At 29.6% G+C, this 16490-nt stretch overlaps 1 protein-coding gene across 20 annotated transcripts in view; it reads right to left on the bottom strand.

Annotated features, from left to right (window-relative positions):
* The window catches only part of LOC107452885 (uncharacterized), a 39584-nt gene extending 24324 nt beyond the window's left edge, over positions 1-15260 (bottom strand). For 7 of the 20 annotated variants that reach the window (XM_087151114.1, XM_087151121.1, XM_087151117.1 and 4 more), the window contains exons 1-3: positions 10936-15194; positions 1098-1205; positions 258-377 (exon numbers count right to left, since the gene is read on the bottom strand). In XM_087151114.1, the coding sequence (XP_087007240.1) occupies positions 258-377; positions 1098-1205; positions 10936-10942 (235 nt within the window). In that variant the 5' untranslated portion in view covers positions 10943-15194. Of the gene's footprint in view, positions 1-257; positions 378-1097; positions 1206-10935 lie in introns of all 20 variants that reach the window. The other 13 variants (XM_087151105.1, XM_087151115.1, XM_087151111.1 and 10 more) reach the window with 7 other exon arrangements.
* Between the last annotated feature and the right edge of the window lie 1230 nt (positions 15261-16490).

Here is a 16490-nt window from a genome sequence, read left to right as displayed (position 1 = left end):
AATGCAATCTTCTCATTCCTTCCTTAATTCTATTATATTTCGATGAAGGAGCAGATAGCCCCTGGGTTAAGTACTCTGTACCAAGAATTTAAATTGGCAATTATCCTTTGAAAAATATCTTTATGCTACAACATGATTTCAAAATTTGTTGGTATTAAAGTAAGAAAGTAGTTATTAACTTCTTCTCCTCAGTTTGGTCATCAGTTAAATCAGTTATCAATATAAGTTTTTAATAGGAAATAAATCTTTAACTATACCGGGGGTTGCATCAACACTTTGATGTAAACCTTTATGCCCGCATGTGTAGGTTTTGTTATCTTGCAGATGGTCATCTTGCTGATTCTTATAGCCGGAATCGGGATCGCAATAACCTGCAGCTGAAATATTTAAAAATATTATATTTTTTATACGATAACTCTTAATATTAGCAAAATTTCGAATTTACAATTGCATTCAAGAGGCTGAGGATTCTCAATTACGATTGTAATGCATCTTATGATTACTAATTTAATTGTTAAAATTATTTAGTGATAATATTTTTTAATTACATTTTAGTTTCATGTCAGCACACTAGCCTGAATTTGTGTGAGTAGCAATAGGTAAAAAAACTTTGTTTTCTTTATCATTTTAATTTACTAACGTAATCTTCTCATTCCTTCTTTAATTCTATTATATTTCGATGAAGAAGCAGATAGCCCCCGGGGTAAGTACTCCTTACCCAGAATTTAAATTTGCAATTATCCTTTGAAAACTTTCGTAATCCTATAACATGATTTAAAAATTTTTTGGCATTAAATTTAGAAAGAAGTTACTATTTTCCTCTCCTCAATTTGGTCGATCCGAATTTTGCACTGTTAAAAAGGACACCGTTTCTTAAAGCTTCTCCCAAACTGTGCCAAGAGCTTTGCCTCTGGAAGGCTTCCAAAACTATGAAGTTATTTTCATAGAGTGTTCATAGAGTTAGAGTTAGCATGTCTCCTCAATTTTGTTCTACCCCTGAATATATTGAAAATCTAATAAAATTCTAATGGAAAACAAATGCTTTTATTCTAACATGCAGTAATATTTTGTGTTTTTTCATTAGATGTTTTGATTACCCGGTGTGTCATCCATCACGTGATCCTTCTCTCCAAATGAATAACTGTAACTGGCCTTTGATCCTTCCATTTTCTTAAAGACTTGATCCAGATCATAGTATCCAGGAGCTATAAACACGTTATTAAATTTAAAACAAACGTTTTGAGCTGTGAAAGTGTACACAACTAATGGATTTTAAAAATGATAGTGAATGACATAAAGTGATACACAAGTGACATTAGTAAGTGATTAATTCGTGTCAGGCAGAAAATCAGTGAGTATCATAGTAAGATAAAAACATAAAGTATCTACGCGCTCAATCCAAAAGTATCTCGAGGCTCATGATATTTTTGATGATAGAATAATTTATTAAATATACGAAATCATTTAACTATTTAATATTTTTATTTATTCTTGACAATGTCTATCTATGTATCTATTTATATATATATATATATATATATATATATATATATATATATATATATATATATAGGTTCAAAATGAAAATAAAAGAAAGGAAAATTATAGACATATGAAAAGGGGGGGGGGGAATAATAATGAAAAAAAATAACAAACAACTGATTTAAAAAAAACGGATATAATCGTGTGGGCTGATGAGATTATATCTTTAATTTTTCGATTTTTTTAAAAAAATTTAATAATTATTTTTTTGATCAGTTGTTTGTTATTAATTTTTCATTATTATTCCCCCCCTTTTTTCATATGTCTATAATTTTCCTTTGTTTTATCTTCATTTTGAACTTATCTAATGAGTTCTGTTTACTTGCAGCTTATGCGCAATAAATGATACTTATTGTTTTTCTTAACTTTCTTCGTGTTTTCTTGTATATATATATATATATATATATATATATATATATATATATGTATGTAAGCATATAAAGAAATCACTATATTAAGTAATATAGTGATAATAAAGAGTTTCGCTCCACACGAAATAACATTTACTATGCCACTGCAAACGTTTAGTTTAGTTGTAAAGCGATAGTCGATTTAAGTTGATTACCACTTTTTTAAAGATTTCTCATGAGATAACTGCACCTAGTTACATTTGTTTTGGTATCTGAGCACCAGCCCTGGTGAGCTTTTACTGATTGATTAGATCTGACTTCACTCAAAAAGATAAGATGACTAAGTACATAATACATAACCTAGTACATGACTTGAAACATTATGACTGATGGCTAGGTACATGACTAGGCTTGTTGTCTAGGCACAAACATTGACGACACAAACATTAATGTAGAAAAAACAATGGCAATATATGTGCACGGTGGGGGATCCACCTTCCCCTCGGCTGTCTGCAGCTTCTGTTGGGTTTCTTCCCGGTTACAATAATCTGAGTTATATGATTGGTAATAAAATGGAAAAAGAAGCCGTGGTGGGGACAAATTAACTAGAGCAGAGATGCCAACTGTTCCGGACACGACAAAATAATTAAAAAAAGCGGTAAATTACTACAAAGTAAATTTTGCTTGCTTTTTAAAAGGTACAGCATGCCATGAGATCGACGATCTGGATTTGTTAAGGTGCCTGCCCGCGTTTCGGGGGCACCTGACCTCTTAATCTGATATTATGCCCTAGGGCGACTGGTACTATTGGCATAGGGAAGAAAGATAAAGGAGGAGTTCAAGGCAGTTGGTGACTCGAAATATCTGCATGGGCAGCACAAGTCATGAATAGTACCATAAGATCTTACTTACTTTATTTAAAAACAACTAGGCACCTGGGCCGCGCAGCGGCCCACTGCCCCATTCATCATGAAATTACAACGTTGCGATAGCTTTGTACTATAAGATCAATGAAGTGATGAATTATATAAGCCTACGAATTATTTAGAAATAGTGGTGGATAAAAATCTACTAAATTGAATTTATTTAAACCAAGAATCACAATTGATAAACTACCACTTTAAAATAAATATTTGCTGTCCGGAGCAAGTTGGCATCTCTGCTAGAGCAAGAATTATGCATCAATATAATAGTTCTGTTATCTCAAGAGAAATTCTGATCATAAGGAGAAGCATCCCGATTTACATATGAAAGTTTGTTTTCATTGCTGATTTTTTCAAGTAACTGATTACTCCATTCCCAAAATTGTATTCGTTAAATCAGCGTATAAATGCTTCAGAAAAAATTTTGAACTATTCTCTGTTGCAAGTTAATAAAGAAACATTATCTCTTTTGAGGAGGCCTGTTTCTATCTAAGTGTGCGCCAAATTGATGCTAAAGCTCCCAGTTCAAACGTCTTTAGTTCTATTAAATATGAAACGTCGTGTCGTCTTTAATAGAAATGTAAGTTAACAGGTAATAACCATATTTAAAATTTAAAAAAATGGTGGAAGCTCTTTTAGCTGGTAGTCAACAGAGGGATTTAAAAAACTGTACCATAATTAACCCTTTGACGGTTATGAACGAGTTCAGCTCGCAATCGAATCGTGCTTTATAATGCGCGCAAACGAGTTCCGCTCGGGAGCAAGCTTTCGACCGTAATGGTTAGTAACGAGCACTACCAACGCCTCCACACGGTTTTTTATAGGTAGTCCGATCAGACCACTGGGAAGGATATTCACTTTCTGAACTAGTCACTTAATACAAAATCTAGTTAAAATAAGAAAGTGGTAGCAAATATATGACTAAAAATTTATTTTATTTATGAATATTACTGGTTTGCCTTATTCACTTGTCAACCACTACAGATTCAATTCTCAAATATATAAGATAAATTTCTCTCAATTACTTTTATAAAAGGTTTTGGGTACATGCGCACAACTGATTCGCTTTTTAAGCAGTCTGCGCGGACTACTTATGAAAGACCGTGTGGAGGCACTACTCGCGTCATGGGTGAAAGCTCTTATACGGTTCTAGGAAAAAAAGGTACCTGTGTAGGGAAAATTCTGTAGGGGAAAATATTTGAAATGAGAAGATTAGATTGAAGCGCATTTTGCTGTTCCGTGCATGTTTTTTTTTCCGTGTCGCGCGTTTTTAACTAATTAAAAAGGACCAATACTTTCACCTCCAATCACGAATAAACATCCAACACATAAATTCTCCAAACTTCCCCGATTGGCTACTTTAAGCCTCACATTAGCAACTTCTTCACAAAATATAATTTAAAATAGAAAATAACGCATTTTTCACTTAAAAAAATTAACAAAAAAAAAGTAAAACATAATTGAAAAATTTAAATAGTATCTTCCCGCTTTAAAAAATAATCAAAGAAGAATAAATAAGCGAAATAAAATTTAAAAAAAAAGCGTAATACAACCAGCCCATAAGTCCCCCCCCCCTTACCCTTCTCCTTACCTCAATGATTTAATCTGAATTATTACAGATAAAAAGAATATTCATTGAAACAGCGAGAAGCATTCATGCTGCCCAGAAAGCGAGAGGGGAAATATCCCTGAAGATTTTCCCTATGAAGGTACCTTTTTTACCGGGACCTTCTTTTCCGGGACCTTTTTTTCCAGGGACCTTTTTTACCGGGACCTTTTTTTTCGTACTTTTTTTTCCGGGACCTTTTTTTCCGTCTACCCCCTTATACAGCAAGACGGAAAAGAGAAAAACCTGGTACGTAGAACATTTCATTCCAGCATTTTTTCGAAAAAAATGAAATATCTGTAACTATCAAGATTTCTTTTATAATTCTGGCATATATATAAAACTGCTTCTTTTCCAAGATAAAGTGGTATTTGATCCTACGCGTGATCAGTTTTTAACTCGGTCATGTTGTTTTTGATGCTCTGAGTGATGTGGAAGAACAATTTATGCTTTTAGGAGGTCGTAGAACTTTCGGATTTTCATTGGTGTCTTTTGATCACGCAACAATGGCTACGTATCACCACCACGGACGTGGCGGAAAGCGGCTGACCGAAAGACCTACACGTGGCTCAACGTCGGATGAGGAATGCTCGGATTTTGAAACCAAAATGGCTAAAGAGTTAGCAGACATGGAAAGAAGAATTGAAGAAGATGAAAGGAAAAATAAAGAACTACTTGAGAAACTAAATCAATTGGAGCAGTTTCTCATGCCTGTGCCAAATAGGCCCGAAATACCGACAACACCAATTGATGTCATTGATATGAAAACTTATGAAGGAGGCCAACTTTTGAAACAGACGGGGAATGAGTCAACCACAGATTCAGAAAGCTCAACCAAAAATATTGCAGAACCCCCTTTAAAGAAGAAGAAAAGGAAAAATAATGTCAAAAAAGCTGAAGCAAATCTAATCATGACCACGAATAGTAAACTTTTTTCACCGATAGATACCGCCACCTCCTTACAACCATCTGAATCTATATCTGATACTGACGTAGCCCCACCCAAGGAGGATTTCAGTTCAACTGTAGATCCACCCACAACTCCAGAAAAAGTTCAACCAATTAAGCATATAAAAGTTCTTATTCGTGGTCTTCCAGTTGGATTCTGTACTGATCATATCTCCCAGCAACTGGCGAAGTCAGACATCATAACGCAAAAGATAATTCAGTTTAAGAGAAAAGTGTGCGGGACCTACAGGCTCCTCCCACTTTTTCTTACAATTCTCTCAGAAACAGATGTTAATCGACAAATTTTCTCTATCACCAATATACAAAGTATCCCGGTCAGTATTGAAAGGTTCCGAGGCGGGCAAAATCCAATCCAGTGTTACAACTGCCAAGAATTTGGCCACAGTCAAAGATCATGTAATTCACCATCAAGATGTGTAAAGTGCGCCGCCAAACACCGATCATACGAGTGCCAAAAAGATAAAAATACCCAACCTAAGTGCAGCAACTGCGGAGACTCTCATACAGCCAACTACACGGGGTGCAGAGCCCGTCCCCGCAGGAGGGGAACACGTGCCATACCACCAACAATAACAGGACTTGCTCAAAGGCTGGTTACAATAATTAAAGAATTGCAAGAACTTTTAAAAAATCAAGAAGTGCTTCAACTGTTTCAAAGGATTATGGGGGAAGCCACTCTTGCACAGTAACATCTTTTTTTTTCCTTTTTTTTTTTTTTTTTTTTTTACTTGATTTGAACTTTTATTTGAACTCTTATTATTATTCAGAACTCTAATTTCCCATACAGATTATAAATAAATACTGCATACTGCCCTTTCAAATTAAAGTTGAGCATACTAGATGGCGCCACTAAGGCTTGTCGAAAATTTATGTTAAATCTTCACGTTCTTGAATCACGACTTTTGTATATACATAATCATCATTTATTAATGCTCATATTCAATTTTCTGTACATATTTATGGCAATTAATGTAAATATCTTTGTTCAAGTTGTAATTTTTTTCAAATCAACGTTATATTTTCTGTGCATATTTTCATGGCAATTACTGTAAATATCTCTGTTTAAGTTTGTATTTTCTCTAATCATGGTAATATTATTGTAAAGCTACCACAACGACTGCTTATATTCAAAATGTTTTTACCTCATTGTTGTAATTTCATGATGAATGGGATAGGGGCCGCTGCGCGGTCCAGGTGCCCAGTTGTTTTTAAATAAAGTAAGTAAGTCCAAGATAAAGTAGATATTGTTGAAAAATTTAAAAGAGAATAAGTAAACTCCTAACTGTATACCAAACTAGCTATAACTGAAATGGTTTTACTACCAGCCTTTCCTCTTTTCTGTCTCGCTTTCACCCCTGACTCGCGTAGTGAAACTTCTCCCCAATGCGCGCTGACGAGCTCAGCTCGTTCGCCATTATTATTCTGCATTAACTACGTTAAAACGAATCCTTCTCTCAAAACGTAGTTAGTTTTCCTGCCTACAGATGGCAGTAGGGGTTCCATGAATTTCTCTTCATAATGAAGGGGGAATTTATTTTTTTACCTTGTTCTTTCTATGCTTATTTTGGCGCGTTTTTTACGGTGTTTGTAAAGTAAAATGGGTGTAAAGCGAAAGTTAGATTATTATGATGATGATTATGATCGTGATACAGAAAGCTTATCAAGTTTTGAGTCTGATGTAGACTTTGTTCAGAGTGTTTAGGTATTACTGTATTTAAATGCTTCATAAAGTTTTACATTAGTTGTATTTATTTAGTCCTTTCAATTTAATATTCGTCTTATATTTATAATTAACTATTATTTATATAATTGATTATAATCATTTATAATTAACTATTATTTATATAATTGATTATAATCATTTATAATTAACTATTATTTATATAATTAATTATAATCATTTATAATTAACTATTATTTATATAATTGATTATAATCATTTATAATTAACTATTATTTATATAATTGATTATAATCATTTATAATTAACTATTAATAATTGTCATTTATTATTTTAAAGTACGTAAAAACTGTTATTTATGTACTACAAATACTTTAAGAAGTTTTTAAAACGCGTGAGGTGAGCTATCTACGCCACCGCTTTGTAAAATAGTATTTTCTAGAGGTAGCGAAATTCAAGTTACTTTCAGTTTAGTATTTTTTCTTTTAAGTAATTTTTTCACCACTAAATATCAAAAATTATAAGTATCATATAAAATGCAACGTTAAAGCAACAATATCTACTGGTTGCTCAATTAAAAAGTGGGCGTAACTGTCCTTCTCCTGCGAATTTTGCTACATAATTTGCTACCACTTTATTATACCAATTCCAGAAAGCGGAGCAGTTGGCCTCGCCAGAAAAGGGTGACATTTTCGGAAGAACGGCGGGGTAAAACCATAGAGTTGAAATAGTAGGTAGAGGAACCAAGTTCGCTTTATTCCTTCCGAAAAGACGCGCCACAGATAGCAAGCAAAGAGCAACAATCACGTGATGGAAAGAGTGCAATACTTGGCGCAGTATCACAAATGTTTGCGCACAAAATGTTTTAAACAGCTTTATTTCGATATTACCGATGCGCAAATAATCGCAGCATTTGAAAGAGAGCAAAAAAATATTTTCGTTAATCACATTTCTTTAATATTATTAAATGGGTTTTTAAAACATAAGGAGCTTTTTTCTTAACAAATAATTTTTAATTAAAGTACTGCCTTTATTAAAAAAATTTAAGTAGTTCTCGTCTTTACCCTTAACACTATTCCTTAAAAATTTATTCATTATATAAAAATAAAAAAGGATATTTTGCACCACTTATATTTATTACTATACTCAGAAAAAAAATTTTTAAATGTTTTTATTGCAAAGACCTATTTAATAAAAAAATTTAACAACATATATTGTAATAACTATTATTACATTTAACTATTGTTATTTTTTTTTTAAAAAAATAATAACTTCGATACAAAAATCACGATTTTTTAACTCTTACCAGGGCTTAAAATGTGAATTTGAAAATGTCGCTTTCTTTTTTAATGAAACATAAGTTCATTTAAAAAATAAATTTAATCTTTACGTTTTAAAAGTTTTATCACTGTTAGATAAAGCAAATTGTAAAATTAAGCAGATTGTCTGAAAAAAGTTCGATGCTTAGAAATAACGTTAATGTTGCAACACTTTTATCATTTTTATTTATGCTCACCAAGAGACTGCTCGAGAGGTAATATTAAATTTCGGGAAAAATAGCTTCGAGGAAAATAAAACCCGTTTTTAGTAGAACAGATTAGTTAGAAAACATATTTTTGATTAAATTTAATAACGTTTAGAATTTTATTTATTTATTGAATACATTAAATTATTTACAATATTAATTATTGTAATAAAGATTATTTACATTATTAATTTAGAATTTTGACTTCTTTTTTTCCTGACACTTAAAATAGATATTTTCAAAAATTAACTACTGTTGCATTTTAACTTAATACTCAACAATTTGTCTAAATAGGAAATAAAATATTTATTCTAATATAAAAGTTTTCAGCGCCGAATAGAGAAAATTATAAGATTAAAAGCATTAAACTAATAAAGGAAAATAATAAAAGAGTTTAATAAGAAATTTTACTTTGTATTTCATGTACAATCTAATTCCATAAGTTACAAGGAAAATTGAATTGTACACGCAAAGTGACTAGTAGAAAAGCTTTCGAAATTTAAACGAAAAATACTTAAATAAAAGAGAAAGCAATTAGAATTTTTGCTTTGTACTAAATGTAGATTGAAACTAATAACGAACTTATAATTAAAATACCTTACTTTTATTGTGATAGAAATTGCAATTTATGCAACTTTTTATGAGGTAAATTCATGCAACTATTATAGGTCAATATATATTTAATAATTTTTATACAGAAAATCAGTAACTTAAAAAGTAACAGTTAAAAATATTTTATTTTACAAATAAAAAAACCATAATCATTTTATGGACATTAAGAAAATTACAATGCCCCTCCATAAAAAACGTAATTTTCTTAAAAATAGTAAGCGCTTTTAAAACTACATCTTTCAGCCTGCTATCAAATAAAATATATACAATCTATACAAAGGTAAAAACAGTTGAAATTTTACAAGAAAGGTTCAGGATGTTAAATCTTTGCCCCACAGCCAGCTGTTAGCCTTGGCCGTCTGAACAATTTATTCCATACCAATCCATCACATGAGCTAATTTACTGCATTAATTTACTCCTATACAACTTAGCCACTTCTATGTTATGTTTTTTAAATTTGTTGCACTAAATCAAACTAATTCTACACTTTAATATACTAGTAAAATAAAGTATTTCCAATATAGCAACTATTTTTAAATAAAAAGAAGATAAACAAGTACTTAATGATTATTTTAAATGTACCTTAATTTATTTTCTAAATAGTACATAATTTGTATTCATTTTATGTATAGTAACAGAATTATACAATTTTATTGAAAATTAACATTGAGACTACTATACACTATTTTATATTTAAGTACTAAAAATATTTCATAGAATTTAATTATTCATCAAACATATAAGAATATACAAATAATGGGTTTTTTAAGCATTCCTATATAATTTAAAAAACACAATTTCTTATGTACCACATTTTTTATTTAAATATATAAATTTAAAGGAAACATTTCAGAACAAGATAAATATTGGGTTTTAGTAATCAAGAGGTAAAGATAAAACAAAATCTTCAGAATATACAGAAATGATATCGACATTTAAAGAGAACAAAACAAAACCGAAAGTTTACTCAACTGTTCCTTGGCGCTAAAGTATCTCGCCAAGGAAGCCAACAAAGCTTTGCAGCTATTTCAGCTAAAAATAGCATATATATTGAAATATACTTAAACATTATAAGTTTAAAGTATAAGAAACAATAAAAACTTATGTTAAATGCAAAAAAAAGAGAGCAAAAACGAGCGTAATTGATTATTAAAGCAAATAAAACATGATTATCAGAGCATGACTGAGTATCGGAAAAATTTTAAAATTAATTTTAAAATAGAAAAAGTGAAAAAAAATGTCGCCCTTTCTTGTAAAAAGTTATCGGACAGTCCCTAGAAAGCTTCTCCGTGCAGTAAAATGCTCAGGACTTTTGTACCATTCTTATTTCTGAATTAAAAAGACAGACAGTTAATTGCATCAGACGATCGCAATGCTAAACGAATGGACGGGAATCGAAGCGGTCTCAGTGAACGGCGAGTTTGGGCTACAGTCACGTGACTTTATCTTGTCCACGGGTCGGGGGTTATTCTACTCTCTCTACCCAGTATATCAACTCTATGGGTAAAACAGCTGCCACTTTCGACTACTGTTTGCTCGTAATACTGCGCGAATTAATGAAGCGAAAACTGCTCATTTCCCTGACCGTCAAAGGGTTAAGAAGCTTCAAAAGTTTGGTGATCACTGCTTTAGTAAGACATTAACAATCAGTTGAAATAAAAAAAAAATATTACTCATCTGTAGAAATAAAAACAATGCTACTAATTCACTGGACACAACAACTCACCAGACATATTGTCCGGTTTAGGATCTTTAGGTTTGAGGAAAAAAATATTTCGGAGTGGATTCCAATACAGTTGTCAAGCTTTGGTCGGGATTATAAGCATCGACAGCTATAAACAAACAAAAAATGAACAAGATTGTTATAAAAACTTCTATTAATTTACATAATAAATTTCATAATAATAATACATACTCTCTTAAAATGAATGAGTGAATTCTTCTACTAAAAAAAGAGTGAAATTCTTATCTCTCAACTTGAGTTGAATATGTGGCGTAACTACCACTATAAATATTAAATACCAATGAGGTACCTTTTGATAGATGAAAGTTTGACCTACTCGAAAAATTAAATCCCCACATTGGTGACCCAGACGTGATGATGAATGATCCACATTGACATTAAACAGTTGATTAGCTTAAAAATATACTGCACAAACAAAGAAAAAAAAATCCGGTGAAGTAAATAAAGACTTCCGGTTAATAAACAAAAAATATAATGAGCGGAAATGCTATAAACAAAGAAAATCATATAATGAGCAAAAAATTGATATAAATAAATAAACAGCATGAATCAACTAGTTGTAACCGTTCATCGAATTATATCACAGATAAAATTCTAGAAAGGGAGTAATGTGGCGTAACTACCACTATAAATATTAAATACCAAATAAGTAGTATATAATATATAATAACTTGTATATATCGTGTGTTACCTTTTACTAGATGAAAGTTGACATAGGCGATAAATTGAATACCCACAAGTACACCTATGTTTGAGTGATATACCTGCTTAGCGTTAAATCGAATTAGAGTGACAGATATTTAAGCGATTCTTGAGTTGTTATTCATTATTTAATTGCGTGCAAGCTATAAGCTGGAATTTTAATCGTTTTATTTTAAAAAGCAAACGATAATTAATCTCAATAAAATTGTTGTGTTCTACAATCTAAGTAGGATATTCTCTCGCTTCTATTTTAAATTTTTTTTTCTAGTGAATATGTCTTTCAATATTTTGAATCATTTAATTAATAGCGATATTTTTGAAGAAGATGCTGTTTTATTTTTTGGTAAGTAAGTATACCTGTAGTTCTTATAGTTATTTAAATTACCATTATTTAGAATATGTTATATACACTTTCCATTTAAATTAGCTATTTTCTAGCGTTTGTAAATAAAGTACTAGTCATTTAAATCATTTTTCAAATGAAATTTATTAAAATTGAAGGAGTTAAATGATGATAATTATAGAATATCAAAAAAATCTGATTCCGTGCTAGAATCTTTGTCAAAGTACGTGGTGATATATTAGATCTGTAAAGTTTTTTATAACTTTTTTAGATCTCATATTAAAATTTTAACTTTTTATTTTAATATAATGGATTTTATGTCTTGCCCTTGTCTAAACATGCTGTTATTTATATTGCTTTCTATTAATAAAGTTGACGGGCTTTTATTTATGAAAGTTTACACTCGCTGGATTCATCCATTTGTTGACATAAAATTTCCTACCACTTTTCCTCAAATTCAATTTTTGAAGCAAAAATGAAAATGCAGAATTATTAATTAAAAGTACAATGCTAAAGTATTTTAAAATACAAAAAAAATTATAATTTTACAATATTTATAGATTAACAGTAAAAAAAAAAAAAAAAGAATGCAGTATCAAAAATAGTAACTACTACAACATAGAAAATTTGAGTTCAATTTGAATATCAGATATATATATTTATATATTATAAAAGTGAAGGGGGCAAAATTGTAAAGGTGCCATTTCTCTAGGTTTTTAATATTAATTGCACAATTTTGATTATATGTAGTACATAAAAATGAAATATTTTGTGACTGAAGAAGGATTACAACTACGTTTAAATCATATGCAACCTGTGATTAAAACAACATAGACTATTTTTTTAAAATTTATTTCAATAACTGAACAAGGTTTTAGATTCATGGAAAATCAAGAATTTTTTTTTTCGAATTTTAAAGCAAAAATTTTGTTATTAAATTTAAATTGCTCTAAAAATTTTGTTTTATTTTATTTAATATTTTTAAAGTTATAGATAAAAACGTAAGACAAAAAAATTGTTTTTTTTTAATTTATAAAAATTAATTACAAATTGCAAGTTTATTACTACATTTTTGCATAGGATGTTCAAAACTGTTCATTTTGTCATTTGTAATTTATTGTTAATCCCCCAAACCTCTAAAAACTTCATTGACAAGTATGAGAAATCGCGTAGCATAAGCACATCTATATTTATAAAATGATCCTGAAAGTGTTTTTTGATAAAGATCAAAATATGGGCTAGTATAGAAATGTTTCCATTATTTTGTCCAAATCTCATCAGTACTTATCCAAACAATACATTAAAATAACAATAGGTATATATTTATATTTACTGTATTCTAAACATTTTATATAGAATTAATTTATTTTTCTCTATGATATATTTATATGAAATACATAGCGAAATTTATTTAAATCAGATTGGATTTATTGAATTGGAACTCGTACTTATTAAACCAGAAGCTTCACGAATTCAGAACATTCAGAGAATTCATGCACTCAAATGATGTTAATAGTTTTTCAAAAACGATTGAAAATCACTCAAATTCGAGTTAATGCAATCCAATCAATTGATACTGATGGTCAATTAAAAACGATTTAAATTCACTCAAGTTCGACTTAAAACGATCCACTCAAGTAATACTTATGGTCAATCATGCACGATTGAATTTCACTTAAGTTCGATTTAAAATTATCCATTTAACTTGAGTTATTTCATTTGACTCTTTAACTTGAGTGAGTTTAACTCTAGATGAGAAGGCTACTTTTTTCAAGACGAATGAGTGAAATTTTACTCAAGTTGAGCTATTTTAACTCGTTCATTTTAAGTGAGTAAAAATAAATATGAATAACTATACATTTAGGATAGGCATATCGTTAAACCAAATGTACACATTCTGTAACCAAAATGCTCTAGTCTATAACGCTGTAAAAATTATTGAACGATTATGTTTTTTCAATGATTACAATATCACTATTCGAGGAAAATTGTACCTATAGTGAAAATGAACATGTATGTACAAAATAATCACCAAAAATGAATAAAATTGAAATTGTGAATTGTAGTTATATGAAATGATACTCAAAAGATATAATAAAAATGATCGAAATACAAAAAAAGATATGTCGAGAAAAAAAGCACTAATAGGAGTTTCCAAAAGCGTATCTATTAATAAATCCAGAATAAATACAAATTGCATATTAGTGCTTCAATTTTTCGTAAAATCAATGCACTAGTATGTAATCACTAATAAGGCATTCGACTTTAAAACTTAACAAATATGTAAATACTTTAAAACTCATTAGCTCTCAGATACATACCTTTCTTTTATCAAAAAAAGTCAAAATTAGCAGCTTAATTATTTTTGTAAATAATGAACAAAATGCATATCAATAACAATACGGTACGGAATAATAAAAAAATTAATATTTTTTTCTTCCAAAAATCAGGTGATTGTTTAATACATCAAATTGAAGAAATTATCGTTAAAATAATAAATCCACTAAAAATAGCTTTTTAAGAAAATGTAAAGCTCAAAATATTACTAGTTTCTAGTCACACGAATTACTAGTCAAAAATAAAATATGTCACACTAGACAGGGATATTAAGTAGTAAAAAATAAATATTTTTTTAGCATCATGATATCATAATAACGATATTTCAATATATGTATAGATAAATATATCGTTATTATGATATCATGACGCTGAAAAATTTTTTTATATTACAAATCAATATTTTTACATCAATTATACCATACATATATAGAAACATAATATAATTAGAAAAAAATAGTAAAAAATATTTTGATGAAAAAACGTAAAGGTACTCATCCGGAAGCACTCCTTGCAGCGAAAGATGCATTTCAAAATGAAGAATAATTATCCTAAGATAAAAATCACTCCTTAAATTGCGTCAATGCCTCTGAAAAAATGCAATTTTAAATGATTTTAAGATGAAAGAAGAAAAGCAGATAACAAATGTATTTATATGAATTAAAATAAAATAGACTTGCGATAAAATGAGATATACAAATTTAACAATTAACAAAAATAGTTAAGGAGAAAAAATAAAATTAATGTTCATTAAGCTTCATCTTATTAAATATTTTATCCAAAAAAGCATAATACTTATCAGTGACAATCGTACAGCTCTAGTGCAATGTAAATAAAGACGAGCGTTTAAATACTAAATGCGCCGGACAACGCTATTGGCCGAAAATGACGTCACTGCATGCAGGGAGAGAGATAGCGTATATTGATTCACTGGCGTTTGCAGGAGTTTAGCGACAGATTTCGATTCTCACACGTGCCTTCGTTTTATTTTCTCCTTCTAAAGATTTACGAAATTCAACGCCGGCGTTGCGCAAGAAGGGGGGCAGGTATATATCCTCTTCAGTATTTCAGACAATATTTATGTTCCAATTGATTTAAATTCATCAGTTAAAAACAAGAAAAATAAAAATAATTAATGTTTTTGCAAATATAAAAACTTTTTTTTTCTTATTATTATAGAGAACTATTGTAATTTTGTATTTTAATTTCGTCCTTAAAAGTCAGACCCCTGCATAGCCATTAGTCCCTGATTTATTACAAGGCTTGAGAGGCCCAAGCCTAAGACTCCTAAATATTACAATTTTATATTTATTTATTCTTATTTTGTGTTTTTCCTTAAGAATTGTCTATTAGAGTTAGTTATAAGTTAACAAATATTGAAATAAATACAGGCTCAAATTTACTAATACATCACAATTAATTTGCGTCATAAATAATTTAAAAACACTTCATAATCAATCAACGGATAAATTATCAAACAACGGGTAAATTTAGTTTTAAGTAATGACCACAAGGCCTCTGACAGTTCTGCTCCTCGGGCCCCTCATTTGCAGATCAGGTCCAGTTGTTCATGCCATAATAGTAGTATAATTTAATATCTGTGACTTTGATTCTAATAATAGAAATGACCACAAAACTGCGCAAAATGTGAATATTTTTTTGATTGTTTTTAACAATTTTAAGTATTTAAAGAAATATTTGTTTAATTCCATGCCTTATACTTCAAAACCATTTGCAACATAATCGAAATAAAATACTTGTACATAGTTTGTATTGAACAGACAGTCATTTCCTTAAGTTTTTTGAATATTAGGCTAATAAACTCATTTGAAAAATAGTGTAGTTACATATCTTGAGACTAATAAAATTAATAATAAATTTATCAAAGAGATATAAAGGAAAATAAGCCTACTTGTTTAATGACAAAATTTTAATAAAATTTACAATTAGCGTTAAAATGTGCAATATTTTTAAAAAGCCAAAATCCTATATAAATTATTTATTATCTGTAATCTAAATCATTTTTAGTTGTAATTTACATTCTGATCATAGGCGTAGCGTGAGAGAGAGCACACTTTTTATTACAAGGAAAACTGTTTAATTTAAATTTTATGAATATATATATATATATATATATATATATATATATATATAT

This window comes from Parasteatoda tepidariorum, chromosome 9, assembly GCF_982258835.1.
Source record: "Parasteatoda tepidariorum strain Cologne lab strain chromosome 9, Ptep-v5.0, whole genome shotgun sequence".
Taxonomy (NCBI): domain Eukaryota; kingdom Metazoa; phylum Arthropoda; class Arachnida; order Araneae; family Theridiidae; genus Parasteatoda; species Parasteatoda tepidariorum.
Note: the sequence above shows the minus strand (reverse complement) of the source record. Positions and strands in the feature narration are given on the sequence as shown.